Raw genomic sequence first — 13,647 nt, forward strand, 5'->3', positions numbered from 1 at the left:
CTAGGAGTCCATTCTTTCCTCCCATTCACTGTCCAGCTTTTATTCCTAAACGTTCATTTGTTTCTAGGACATGGTCCGGCGAGGAGAGATCATCGACAGTGACACCGAGGAGGAGTTCTACCTCCGGCGCCTGGATGCGGGGCTCTTTGTTCTCCAGCACATCTGCTACATCATGGCCGAGATCTGCAATGCCAATGTCCCCCAGGTAGGAGGGTCTTCCCCTGGATGGGCTTATCCATCCCTGCCTCCTTCCTCGCCAGCTGCTTAGGTGGACTCTCAGGGAAAGAAGGGGGTCACGCTGTCCTTGAATTCCTTTACTCTACATCAGCCTTCTGTTTCAGGGATGGGGTGAAGTAAATCATTTCAAGGTGATACATTCTGGTGTGTCAGGACAAATGGTTGTCTTTCTTTCTCTACCCATTTTTTCCCTTATTAGATTCGCCAGAGGGTTCACCAGATCCTAAACATGCGAGGAAGCTCCATCAAAATTGTCAGGCATATCATCAAGGGTGAGTTGGATGCTACTCATGTCTGGGGCTCCAGAGGATTAGATGATGCTTACTTTCTGAGCCTCTGTCAGTATCCCGGGTATTTGGTGCGGAGCGTTTTCTGCACTGAAAGCTTAAGTTGTTGTCTATTTCACTGTGTGTCCAGGTCATCTTTGTCAGAATACTGAAGACTAGCCTCATTGTTCTCTGCCTCTGACCCTCCAGTTCCAGAACTTACACCCATAAACAAGAGTCACAAGGGCTTGAAACAGTTGTTAAATTTTTTTTAAAAAGCAAAACAAAAAATTCATTTCCAAACTACACATAGTGGAAGGAAATTGCTTTCTTAGGGAAAAAAGCAAGGAAATGACAAGAAATACAATAGTCCTTTCTTATCCACAGTTTTGCTTTCAGTTACACACAGTCAACTGTCCAGAAATAGATGAGTACAGTACAATAAGATATTTCGAGAGAGAGAGGCCACATTCATATAACTTTTTTATAGTATATTGTTATAATTGTTCTGTTTTATTTAGTTATTGTTGTTAATCTCTTACTGTGCCTAATTTATAAATTAACTTTTATCATAGTTGTGTAGTTATCATAGGTGTGTATCTATAGGGAAAAACATAGTGTACATAGGTTTCAGTACTGTGTGCAGTTTCAGGCATCCATCGGGGGTCTTGGAACATCCGTCGGGATGCAGGGGACTACTGTAACTGGAATTCTGCAGTGAATTGAAGCAATGTGGAGTGGTGGAGAGTATGCCTGCCTTCTGGGCCTAGCTCTGCCTCCCCTAGCTGCAAGCCTGATCACAGCTAGGAGAAATTTTGCAAAGGTTACAGGAGATACTACAGCGTCCAGTCTGTACCTGGCACACAGTGGGTGCTCAGTCAGTGTGGGTTTCCCTCCTCCTCACCCACCCCATGGAGTTCCTCAAATGCTGTTGGATCTTTGACTGGACCTGACTCAGCTGGAGAGGCCACCAGTCGGTGAGCAAGCCCCCAGTCACAAGGCAGGGCCCCTGTTCTGAGCTCTGAATGCAGCCCCACCGTCAGCCACCTAGGCACTAACTGGGGAGTGCTGGCTGGTACGTGTGGCGGTGGAGGCCCATGTGGGAATTTCCAGTACTGACAATGGCGGAGTTCAGGGAGTGTCCAGATGGACTGGGTAACTGTAGACAAATCAGTGTTCCCCTCGGGCCCTCATTCTGCCCATTTCTAAGATGAAGGACTAGGCTAGATTTACTCAGAGAGCTTGCCTTTAAGTTGCTTTTAGCTCCCATTCCAGGTGGCAGATGAAATGTGAAGATAAACGTAGTCCACACAGTGAAGTGGAGCAAGGTTAAGAGCGTGGGCTCTAGGGTCAGAGGCTTCTGGATCCAAATCTTGGCTCTGTTGTTTACTCTGTTACCTCAAGCAGGATACCAGTTGCTCTGTGACCTCCTAGAAAGGGCAAGGGGATTGAATGAGGTGACAGAAGTTAACAGTGAACGTTAGTGTGAGTGTTACAAAATACCAGGAAGATCATTGTCATCATTATTTTAAGTGAGGCATGGCCAAAATCCTATGGGAAGCCTTGTGAGAGAGGTGGCATTGAGCTGGTCTGAGAAGCTAGGACAGAGACAGTCCAGAAAGAAAACAGCAGTGTGAGTGAAGGCATAGGGGCTGGAAATCTCGTGTCTGCTCAGCCCTCCCCATCAGGGAATGGTAAATCCATTGCACCCATTTTGTAGATGGAGAGTATGAGGCATTGGAATCTGTCGTTTTCTCCTCAGAGCAAAAGAGAGTAAAGGGGTCTGATGGACACACCTAGCCCCACTCATGCCTTCCGGGGTGACACCCTGGGGGCTCCTCCTCATTCTCAGTGTCAGATTCGCGTGAATTACTGCTCAGAGCCTCATTTCGCCTCCTCCCTAAGGTGTAGCTGTGGTGATTTGCAACTCCAGCCTTTAAATGGCATTTACTTCTAACGCCCACATGTTCAGTTAGAACTTCTTTTTACCCTCAGCTCTAATATCTTGCATTGAGCCTTCTCCCTGCACCTCCATCCTTGTAATCAAAACAGTGATCTTCCAAGAAAGGAAAAGTATTTTTAATGGGTGCTGACATGTAGTAGTAGTTGGATGTTTTTCTTTCTCAAACCCTGCCACACACACCCTAAGTGATTCACAATTTTCCATTGTTGTGAGCCCCAGCCTCTGTCTCCCTCGGATCCTGGTTTATTTCCCTAGTGCCTTTTAAGGTGCTGACCCCATACTGGATACTGAGTGGATGATTGTTGAGTGAGTACCTGGGCAAGCGAGCAGGTGAGCGAACTGGTGAAGGGTCCGCACAGGCGCCATCTTCATTCCCACCCCTTTGTTTTTCTCCTCTCTGCTTTCTGCCCACCCTCACCTCCCCCACCTCCATGCAGACCCTCGCAGCCATCCTTCCAGGCCTGGGCTCAGCCCTTCATTTCTCTCCCCGTCACCCTTCATAGCCAGCTCCTTAGTCCATCCCACCTCTTCTGTCTCCGAACTCAACCTTGAATCCATCCACTTCTCTGCATCCATTATTCCCATGATAGCACCCTTTTTCTTTCCATCTGAGCTCTTATCACAACCTATGATTGTTTTTATTTATGTGTTTGTTTACTCCTTTTGTCTGTCTCATACATTAAAATATAAGCTCCATGACAGACATTGTCTGCCTTGTTCACTGTGTCTCCTTAGCACCCAGAGCAATGCCAAGCAAATAATGGGAACCAGTAACAATTTCTGACATTGTGGAATGAAACCCTACCCTTGTATGAATTTAATGTAGCAAAAATTGACTGTGACTCTCCTCGGGACTAGCTGGGCACAGTGCTAAGTGCTGTGCTACGGAGGTGTCACACGGCAGCTGCCCTCATGGAGTTTACAGCCTTCCGGGGACATAGAGTATAAATGATTGACCATAATCCAAGCCCAGTGAAATGCACGCTCCAGGAACTACTCAGCTGGCCCTGCTCAGTGCCAGGCTCTGTGTCCAGTCCTAGAGATACTAAAGGAATAAGCGAGATCCCTATCCTTGAGGCATTCACAGTCTAGGGGGAGAGGCTCAAAACTAATTAGAACGTGCTAAGCACCCGTCAAGTTGTGAACAGTGTGCTGAGGGAGGGAGTGGCACGGAAGCAGTTATGTAAGCAGGGAGGGAGCCGCTTCTCCTCCTCAGGACTAGCACTGGTGCCCAAACCAGGCAGAGGGAGCAGAGGCCTGGAGGAGGACAGGGCAGGATGCAGTGGCCTTGGGGAGGACTATAGACCCTTCAGGGGAGGCCAAGCAGAGGTGCAGGAGGCTGGAGTATTGGGTGGGGTGTGGCTGGGCAGGGCTCCTGAGTTCTCCTAGGTGCACAGTGAGTTTGGGGTACAAGGGGTGACTGCATCCCTTGATTGGCCAGCAGACAGCGGACATTCTCATTAGTGCCCGGGGAATCATTTGGGAAATTTGAGGTCATCAGTGTGGAGGTGATATTTAGAGCCTGGGAATTGAACGCCATTGCTCAGGTTGAAGAGGCCCCAAACATCACGCTGGCAATTACAAGAGTTCTCTCTAGATAGAAGGTTGTCATAAAGAGTTCTCAGCCCCTCCCGCTGGTGTGCCCCTGTCCTCCCTCACCCACGGCAGGGGAAGCCAGTCTGCAGCAAGGTGTGGAGCCTGTGCAGTGTGGCCTGCCTCTGGGAGCACCCCCTGAACAGGGTGCTGCAAGGACCCTGAGGAGCCCTCACTTGGGTGGAGAGGGTGGTGCTGAGGTTGACAAGGTTGAGGCTCCCATGGAGGTGGGAGGAGTGGGAGGCTGGGCTCTTCTGGGACCCCCGTCCAAAAAGCCCATCTGGTTCTCCTTTTCATACCACTGCCCCCCCAACCCTTCCTTCAATCAAAAGCCCAAGAAAACAAAGCCTCATAAAGAAAACCAGCTCATCAGTCTATCCTCTTTGATTTTAATTTTGTTTTTCAGTTTGGGTTGCTTCCTTTTTTTCTTTAACATACTAATTAGATGCAAGCTTTTTTCTTTGATTTTATGGCCTACATATTTCCTAAGTTTTGCTGGCAGGATGACAGCTGATGTATCCCTTGAGGTCTCAGGAAAACGCTGATGAGGCAAGCCCAGCGGGGGACTTTTCCCGTTATTTTTCAGCCCCCACTCTCACAATTTTCTCCCTCCTCTGTTGGGGGTGCCAAGAGCGCAGGGAATAATTGATGGCTCATTAAAGCCCATCTCTCTGCACACTGCTTACTCAGTGCTCCCGACGTCCAGCCTTCCCCAGAACCAGCAGCAGCTCTGGCCTGAGGACTGTGGGCCCTCCTAGGGAACCGTGGTCTGAGGACTGAGATGCCCACAAAGAGAAGGGCAGATGGGGCCGTGTGCTCCATGAGAACAGCAGCAGACTTACTGCTATTTATTTCTGTGGTGCTCGGCACCCTGACTGGCAGAGAGGAGGAGTCAGTTACTGCCAACTGGGGTGCGGTGCTGAGGTGGTGCTGTAGGCTTCTTTGTTCTGTTCCAGAAATACAGGACCACGGTAGGTAGAGTGGTCACTTACCGAGAGCTCCTACCTCCTCTGGGTCAGGCCTTGGGGTACAGTGTCATTACCTCTGGTCCTCACAACGGGCCTAGAAAGTGGGGTAACAAGGAAACTGAGACTCACTGAGTTTAGTGGGCGTACCTGGGTCTCTGGTGATGTAAACTGGATCCAGACTCAGAAGGAGCTATGCACAGCGGTAAGGAATGTGCCAACTGCTGATTGGCCCATATGCTCCTATGGGCTTTTAGGAGAGAAGAAAAATGCAGGGCACTCACCTTTAGAGAGCACCAATTTGACATCACAGGGTGCTAGGCAGGCTTCTAAGATGAGACACTTAGGAGACCCTGTCCCCAACAGGCATACTTCCCTCACAAGTGAGGTGACTGACCATAGCGCAAAGCAGAATAGAGCCAGTGCTGGGATGCAGAGGTACAAGGGGAATGAAGACGGCACAGTTAACTCACAGTTAATCCGGCTGGACATGAAAAGAAGCCCAAAGATCCAGGGAGGCTGTACGGAAGGCATGGCTTCCTTTTTATTTTTTATTATTGTAGTAATAATTTATCGTTTTGACCATTACTACCATCACTACCATCTATCCACAGGCCTTTTTTTTCATCTTGCAAAACTGAAACTCCCCGTTCCTCCCTCCCCCCAGCCCCTGGCAGCCTCCATTCTGCATTCTGCCTCTGTGGCTGCCTGCATGGGAAGGGCTTCCGTAGGCAGCTGTGCATGGGAAGGGCTTCCGTAGGCAGCTGTGCATGGGAAGGGCTTCCGTAGGCAGCTGTGCATGGGAAGGGCTTCCGTAGGCAGCTGTGCATGGGAAGGGCTTCCGTAGGCAGCTGTGCATGGGAAGGGCTTCCGTAGGCAGCTGTGCATGGGAAGGGCTTCCGTAGGCAGCTGTGCATGGGAAGGGCTTCCGTAGGCAGCTGTGCATGGGAAGGGCTTCCGTAGGCAGCTGTGCATGGGAAGGGCTTCCGTAGCCAGCTGTGCATGGGAAGGGCTTCCGTAGCCAGCTGTGCATGGGAAGGGCTTCCGTAGGCAGCTGTGCATGGGAAGGGCTTCCGTAGGCAGCTGTGCATGGGAAGGGCTTCCGTAGCCAGCTGTGCATGGGAAGGGCTTCCGTAGGCAGCTGTGCATGGGAAGGGCTTCCGTAGGCAGCTGTGCATGGGAAGGGCTTCCGTAGGCAGCTGTGCATGGGAAGGGCTTCCGTAGGCAGCTGTGCATGGGAAGGGCTTCCGTAGGCAGCTGTGCATGGGAAGGGCTTCCGTAGGCAGCTGTGCATGGGAAGGGCTTCCGTAGCCAGCTGTGCATGGGAAGGGCTTCCGTAGCCAGCTGTGCATGGGAAGGGCTTCCGTAGCCAGCTGTGCATGGGAAGGGCTTCCGTAGCCAGCTGTGCATGGGAAGGGCTTCCGTAGGCAGCTGTGCATGGGAAGGGCTTCCGTAGCCAGCTGTGCATGGGAAGGGCTTCCGTAGGCAGCTGTGCATGGGAAGGGCTTCCGTAGCCAGCTGTGCATGGGAAGGGCTTCCGTAGCCAGCTGTGCATGGGCATCGTTGAGCAGTCATCGCCTTGGCTGTGGCGTCGGAGCTGTCACCTGAGAATGCTTTGAAATATAAATATTTGTGCCGAGGATTGCAGTGGAAGCCACTGGCCAGTCTTGTCAATGTTTTAGTCTCCTGCTGAAAGTTGTTGGAGGACCACACAGATGCCGGGGAGCAGCCACGGCTACTGCACAGCGGCTGGTTTGCAGAGGAAAGCTTAGAGGATTACTGACTCAAAACTCTCTCACTGCTGGGCAAAAAGAATGAGCCAGAAACTTAAATGCTTTTAGAATTTGGCCCATGGCCCTTTGATTTGCGAGTATTCTTTATGATTTAAAATCTCCTCCTAGTAGCTCATAAACATGTATTTCCATATTGATTTGGGGCTCTTGGTAACCCAATTTGTCTGTGTGATTTTAAAGCTGCAGAGGCTGATAGGATTTATCTTTGGATGACACATTGGCATGTGTGTGGCTTGCACCTGGTCACGGATACGGTGTCCCGCAGGGTATTTGGAGACAGGAAAGGATCATGGAGAGAGGCCTGTGTGTTAGCCCTGTGGCCAGCAGCCTTGACAGGGCTCAGAGGCATCTTAAGGACACCTCGAGAGCTTTTCAGCAAAGATGTCGCATTTGCCTTAGGATTGCTGCCCCCGGGCCTCACACCCAGTTCACCCAAGAGGGCTCTCGGGAAGTGCTGCCCGGGGTAGTGTGGTGGTAGTATGCAGAGAGGGAGGGGAACCACTCTTGGGGAACCAACTGTGCTAAGACCATGGAGCCTGCAGTGAATTGCCCAGGTTCACAAGCAAGCTCTGTCGCTTTCTAGTGTCTGACCTCAGGCAGCTCTTCCCCTCTCCAAGCCATAGCTCCTGCATCTGTAAGATGGGGAGAACCTGTCTCAGAAGGCTGTTGTGAGAATGAGGTGAAGTGCTGTATGTATAGTGCTCGCATGGTGGCTGGCACCTAGAAGAAAGTGCCTGTTACATGTTAGCTGTCTTTGTTGTTACAATTAGTGTCCAAGCTCACCCAGGAATGGAGATGCTCAGACCAGCATAAATTCTGGATCTCTGTGTAACTCTGGGCAAGTTAGTAGGTAACATATTTAAGTCTTGGTTTCCTCCTCTGTAAAAAACACAACAAAAAAACACCTAAAATAAATATTGCCTCTCTCAGGAAGCCTCCAAGGTTAAAACGCAGTTGGGTGCCTGGGACCAAGTTACATACTCAGTGAATGGAAGTTCCTTCCTTTCTTGACCTAATCCTTTTGCCTGGAGTTAGCAGCAGCTTGGACTGAGATGCCACCAGGAAAAGTAGGGACCAGCACACAGGCTGGACTTGCCCAGGGCCTTGTGGGGGTGGGGTGGGTGTCAGTGTGTGCTTTTCCAACCAGATAAAACATCCATGGGACTCTGAGAATGTGACCATTGGCATTGTAAGCAAGAGCAAGGGTCTTTCTCTGTAAATGGGTTTCATTTGAATGGCATCCCTGATGAAATGAGAACCTACAGCCTAGCAAAATATTCTACTGGAGAAGCACAACTTTCAACCTTCCAAGTTCATTGCTGTTGTCAAGGAATCTCTGTTAGACCTGAAGGATTTTTCCTTTCTCGGTTTCTATTTTGTGGTTATATATACATCTTCAAGGGTTTTCAATGTGAAAATATTGGGCATTCCTCCTCTCTCCTCCCTCTGCCTCCTGCATTTTTAAAAAGGCGAACATTTAAGTCTTAAGGTTCATGGATCTGAACCAAGCTTGTGAATACTCGTCCAGGTCTCCGCCCTGGAAGACAACTTTTCCCCATCCACCAGCCCCGGTGCCCCCTCCCTCTCCCTCTCAACATAAACAGAACAGCTTGTATTCCATGTCTGAATAGTAAACCTGCTGTCTAAAGTTTGCTTTAATATTTATGCGTTCAGCACTGCTGCCTGTTTCTGAGTTCCATCAAAGCCTTTATTATAAGAGCATTTGAAAATGTTGGGGAAGCAGAGAAAGGAGTTGACGTGTATGCCGTCTTTCTCACTCTCCACTGACTTAGCCTCTTCCCTCTCTCCCCTCATCCTTTTCTCCCTCTCCCCTCATCCTGCAGTCTCTTTTCCTCTTACATACACATGCACACATGCACACACGCACACACACATGCAGCAGAGAGAACTCTTTCCCAAGACCTCTGGGAGGACTCTGTTCAATATTTATAAACTGCTGCAGCAGCTGTAATAACCAGAGGTAGCTGGCACCACCAAGATTTGCTCTAAATAAGACTCTGCCATAGAAACAAAGAATGAGCAAGGGCAGAGGGTGAGGGTGAGGTGCCTGAGGGTGCAGCTTCCCTGGGCAGTGGATGAGCACTAGGCCAGGTCGTCGGACCTGGTTCTGGGCCTGGCTCCGTGGCTGGCTCACTGTGGGACCCTGGCCATTCACCTGCCCCCTCAGGGCTGCAATACATTTCTGAGAACCCTTACAGCTCTGATATTTGGTAACTTGGCATAAGAGAGTGTGACCCCAGCCAGTCCACCCACATCTGTCCTGGCCACCGAGGCCCCTGTACCATAAAGACGTTCCTGTTTTGGAACGCTCACAGAGCAGGGTTTTTTTTCCCAAAGACCAGGGGCCAGGCAGGGTAGCCTGTTGCTTAGGTAACAGGATGCTGCTGTGAGGACCGGCCCACTCCCAGTGGCTTTTTAGGGGCCTTTTTTAACTATCCACACATTTCAAGGTTTGAATTCCGGCTCCTCTACATCCCAGACTTGGGCAGGTTGCTTCAGTTCTCTGATAGCCTCTGCTTCTCCCTGGGTAAGTAGGGATGGTGTTCTTTACCTTGTGAGATTGCTGCAAAGGTTACATGTGAGACAACATAGAAAATGTAGGCACATAGCAGTGCACAGCACATGTTAGTTCCACTCCGCTCTGTATGGGACAGGCCCTCTTCCAGGGGACACTGAGCCATTCACTGCCTGTGGGCCAGTCGGATATCCCCTTTCCAGAGAATGGGTGATGTGACTCTGTTTGCTTCTTAGCACAGTTGGAGTGACAGAGGAGACTTGCACATGGGATGTGTGCTCTGTGTACCGTCGGCATGTGTAAGTGAGGCCTCGGCACAGGTGATTCGGCAAAGGGATTGATGCAGGTGTGGGTTCCCTCTGCTTCGTGCATCCCTAGAAAGAACTCAGGGAAGCCGGCTTTACTATTTCAAAATCACTGCCCCAAAGCATCAGACTGTTTCTCCACTTCCCTCCCTCCTGGGTCTGAGAAGACATTAGGAGAGCAAAGTGTTAGCTCAATCCATTAAGACTCCTGCTTCCAGACCATGCCTCCGGGGATATTAGATGCCATAATGGTTATTTCTCTCTCTCCTGGGGCAGCAACTGTATCATTCACATGTGAGTAAGAGATACCACTTACACGCAGCCCCAGAGCCTTGTCCCGAAGCTCAGTTCCTGTCTCCATCACCCCGGCCCTGTCTCTAAGGGGCCTTAATAGGAGGCATCACAACCATTTGTTGTTGGAGGTGATGGATGGGCCTAACAGAAGAGGATGATTTCCGGGGGGAGACACACAGCTGGCACATGCCTGAATCCCAAATCCCATTGTCTGGCACACGTCCAAAGTAATAAAGAGGAACGGGGCAAAATAAAGAGGTAGCAGGAGCAAAATTACTTCCCCAGCATTGGCAGGGGTGGGGCTGACAGGGGAGGGGTGAGAGGTCACACGCTTTGTTTTGTCTCCCCAGTCTTTGTCTGGTTTGGATCAGCAGGTGTTTTATTATGCAAAAGCCTCTTACTAGAGAGTTCTCTCCATTTTCTTTCTCAAGCCAGACCCCAGTAAGGGACCAGGGGGTAGAAGTGCAAGCAGCCATCCTAGTCACCCACTGCAGGAGATCCTTCAGCACGACACTCTGCTGGGGGGCCCTCGGCCAGGCTTAGCTGGGAGGAAGGCGAAAGCCCCTGCCTTCATGCAGCTCTCCATCTAGGGGGAGAGGGCCTGGGTGGAGGATGGTCTAGCAGTCAGGCCCACATGTGCTGGAGGCAGTGGCCTGGGGCCGGGCGTGGGAGTGAGAGGTGACCAGGCAGGCTTTCACAGAGAAGACATCTCAGGAGGGGACCCGGAGGGGGTGTGGGACTTCCCCAGTGCCATTACTGGCCTGAGCAAAGGAGGCTCAGGGAGGCAACTAATGTTGCCTGGACGTTTGTTATTTGAACATTTTCAGAGGGGACCACCCAAGGGCACAGTTGTGAGTCAGAGCTAGGATTCGATCGCAGCCCGATGTTGCGCCTTTTCCTCTCTGGCTGTGGGCAGGGGACAGTCAGAGGGCAGTGAGGGGTTGGACCACCCCATCCTCCCCGTTTCCCCTCCCACCAGATCCCCTACACTTGCTCTAGGAGCCACCACAGGAAGTCCAGAGTCACCAAATCACCCCTCGCCATCTCCTAAAAAAACCAGGGTGACCATGTTCTTTTGGGGGACGAGGACACTTTAAAAAAAAAGAAATGGAGTTTTAAGGATCACTGTGCTGGGACAACAGGGGAGACAAGAACACAAGCCTGCGCACCATGACACTCTCTGGTGGCATCCTCTGCTGATCTGTTGCCAGAACTGTGCCCAGAGCCTCACCCTCCTCAGGAATGTTTCCTTTCTCTTCCTGGTCTCACTGAAACCTGGCGCTCCCACACCCCTCCTACCACTGGAGACATGGGAGGGGTCTTCCATGCTCCAGTACTTCTAGACTATTCTCTTTCCCTCCCTTCCCCGAATACACCCAGCTGTCGAAGTTTGTGTCGGGGGACTGCACCCCCCGACAGCCCCTCCCTGTTGTTGGCACCAGCACCTGTGCCCCCAGTCCTTGGGGGGATTCTGGGCTCACTGTCAGCCTCCCCAATGCTCTTGTCATATTTCTTGGTGATTGCAACATCCACATCTCTTTCTCACACCCCATTTCGGGTCTATCTGTAAATCCCACTGGAGCCACCCTCAGAAAACATCAAGAAGCCTCACCTCCACCACTACCTGCCCAATCCAGGCCACTGGCACGTCGCATCTCCTTTCCCTGCCCTTGCTTCCCCCATGGTGTCCCCCACACAGCATTGAGAGGGATCTGGCAAAAGTCAAATCACGTCACTCCTTTCTGCTCAGGACCCACCCCACAGAAAGGCCACAGCCCTTACTGTGGTGCACAGACCCACACCATCTGGGTATGGCCCCTCCCGTGGCTCCAGGCTGTGGCCACACTGAGCTCTTCGCTGACCCTCAGATAAACCAAAGAAGTGCCCCCCCTTAGATCCTCTGCCCTGGCTGCCCTGCCACTCGCTCATCTCCTTCTGATCTTTAAGCAGATACTCCCTGCTGACAGTCACCTGTGTATTTTGTTCACATTTTGGTTTGTGACCCTCACTAGAAAGTAGGCTCCACACAAGCAGAAATTTGCATCTGTTTCGATCACTGCTTTATTCCCATTCTCAAAAAGGGGTTCTCAAACTGGAGCATACATCAGCATCACCTGGAGACTCAATAAAACCCAGATCACTGAGCCCCACCCGTTTCCTGTTAAGTGGGTCTAGGGTGGTCCCAAGAATTTGTGTTTCTAGTAAGTTTCCATGCAGTGCTGCTGCTGCTGCTCGGGTCCGCGCTCAGAACCATTCGCCCAGAGCAGTGCCTGCCCAGCGGGTGTCTATCTTAGTCTGTTCGTGCTGCTGTAACAAAATCCCCGAGACTGGGTAATTTATGAAGAACAGAAATGTACTTCCTCACAGTTCTGGAGGTGGGGGGTCCAAGAGCACCGAGCCAACCTTTGGTGTCTGCTGAGGGCCTTCCTGTTGCATCCTCACATTGCAGAAGGGGGAAAGGCAAAGGGTCTTGAGAGTTCCCTGGAGTCCTTTTGCAAGGGTCTAATCCCCCTAGATTAGACCTAATCTAGACCTAATCTAATCTTATAATTAGATGGTAAGAACCTAATCACCCCGTAAAGCCCTTCACTGCGTTAAGGATGAGGTTTCAGCATGAATTTTGGAGGGGACACAAACATTCAGACCTTAGTAGCATCCACACCGTGTGTGTTGAGTGAATAAATACATGAGGGCGGAAGTGAAGGGTGTGGCTAGGAGGGAAATCCAAGCATGGAAAGGTAAGTTGGGACCTTTCCACCGAGGGCCTCAAAGGCAAGACCCCAAGGAATTTGGCTACAGTGGGGGCATTAGGGCGACTTGCACCTCTGTGGGAGCTGGGGTTCTGGGAAAGGTATGAAGCAACGCAGCCACGGTGGACGCCATGCCTGGGATCCACTCCTGACTCTATCTTTGTCCCCCTAGAGTATGCAGAGAACATCGGGGACGGCCGGAGCCCGGAGTTCCGGGAGAACGAGCAAAAGCGCATCCTGGGCTTGCTGGAGAACTTCTAGAGGCACCTCGGCCCTGCGCATCATGGACTCTCTCAGCTTCCCTCCCAGGATCAGTTTCTACACAACTCTGTGTGGCTTTTGGACAAATTAAAGCTAGTTTTGGTATCCCCGGGCCAGTTTTCTTTGTAGTTAAGCTTTGCCTACTGACCCTCCCTTCCCCTCTCCCCACAGCAGCTGCTTCAGGACTCCCCCAGGGAAGGCACATGGGCAGCCTCACTCCACCTGCGAGAAAGCTGATGCTCAGAGGGCGTAGCAGTGACAACTTCGCCACCGTGGCTACTCACCGTGGTGCTGCTGTGAGGCTGGACCGGGGACCCACCTAGAGTCTAGATGTGGGACCCAAGGCCGGGGCCTCATGCTCCAGCTCCCTGGGGAGGCCAGCCACACAGCACAGCCCTCAGAGCATGCAGAGCCCCGCTGCGTGTCAGACCACTTGGGTGGGGGCTGCATGGAGGATTACCAGATCCCAATGTGGGCCCCACCGCAAAAATAGCATCAAATCTCTCAGTGAGGCCCTGGCATTTGGGCTGTTTAAAGCTCCCGGTGGTTCCGTGCATCAGGGTCAGATCCACTGCTTTAGAGTGGACAGATTTGGGTCCATATCCCCACTGCATCATTACCAGCTGTACATTTTGTTCTGGTTTGGGCTTTGTTTTTTTTTTTTTTTTTTTTTTTGAGACAGAG

The 13,647-nt window shown here is 51.3% G+C and overlaps 1 protein-coding gene across 2 annotated transcripts in view; it reads left to right on the forward strand.

Annotated features, from left to right (window-relative positions):
• Nucleotides 1–13,068, forward strand: part of CTNNBL1 (catenin beta like 1) — a 180,447-nt gene extending 167,379 nt beyond the window's left edge. The window contains exons 14-16 of one of the 2 annotated variants that reach the window (XM_054467725.2): nt 68–205; nt 437–509; nt 12,875–13,068. In XM_054467725.2, the coding sequence (XP_054323700.1) occupies nt 68–205; nt 437–509; nt 12,875–12,963 (300 nt within the window). In that variant the 3' untranslated portion in view covers nt 12,964–13,068. Of the gene's footprint in view, nt 1–67; nt 206–436; nt 796–12,874 lie in introns of those variants that run through there. The other variant, XM_063659052.1, reaches the window with a different exon arrangement.
• Nucleotides 13,069–13,647: the final 579 nt, after the last annotated feature.

The sequence above is a fragment of the Pongo pygmaeus genome, chromosome 21 (assembly GCF_028885625.2).
Source record: "Pongo pygmaeus isolate AG05252 chromosome 21, NHGRI_mPonPyg2-v2.0_pri, whole genome shotgun sequence".
Classification (NCBI taxonomy): domain Eukaryota; kingdom Metazoa; phylum Chordata; class Mammalia; order Primates; family Hominidae; genus Pongo; species Pongo pygmaeus.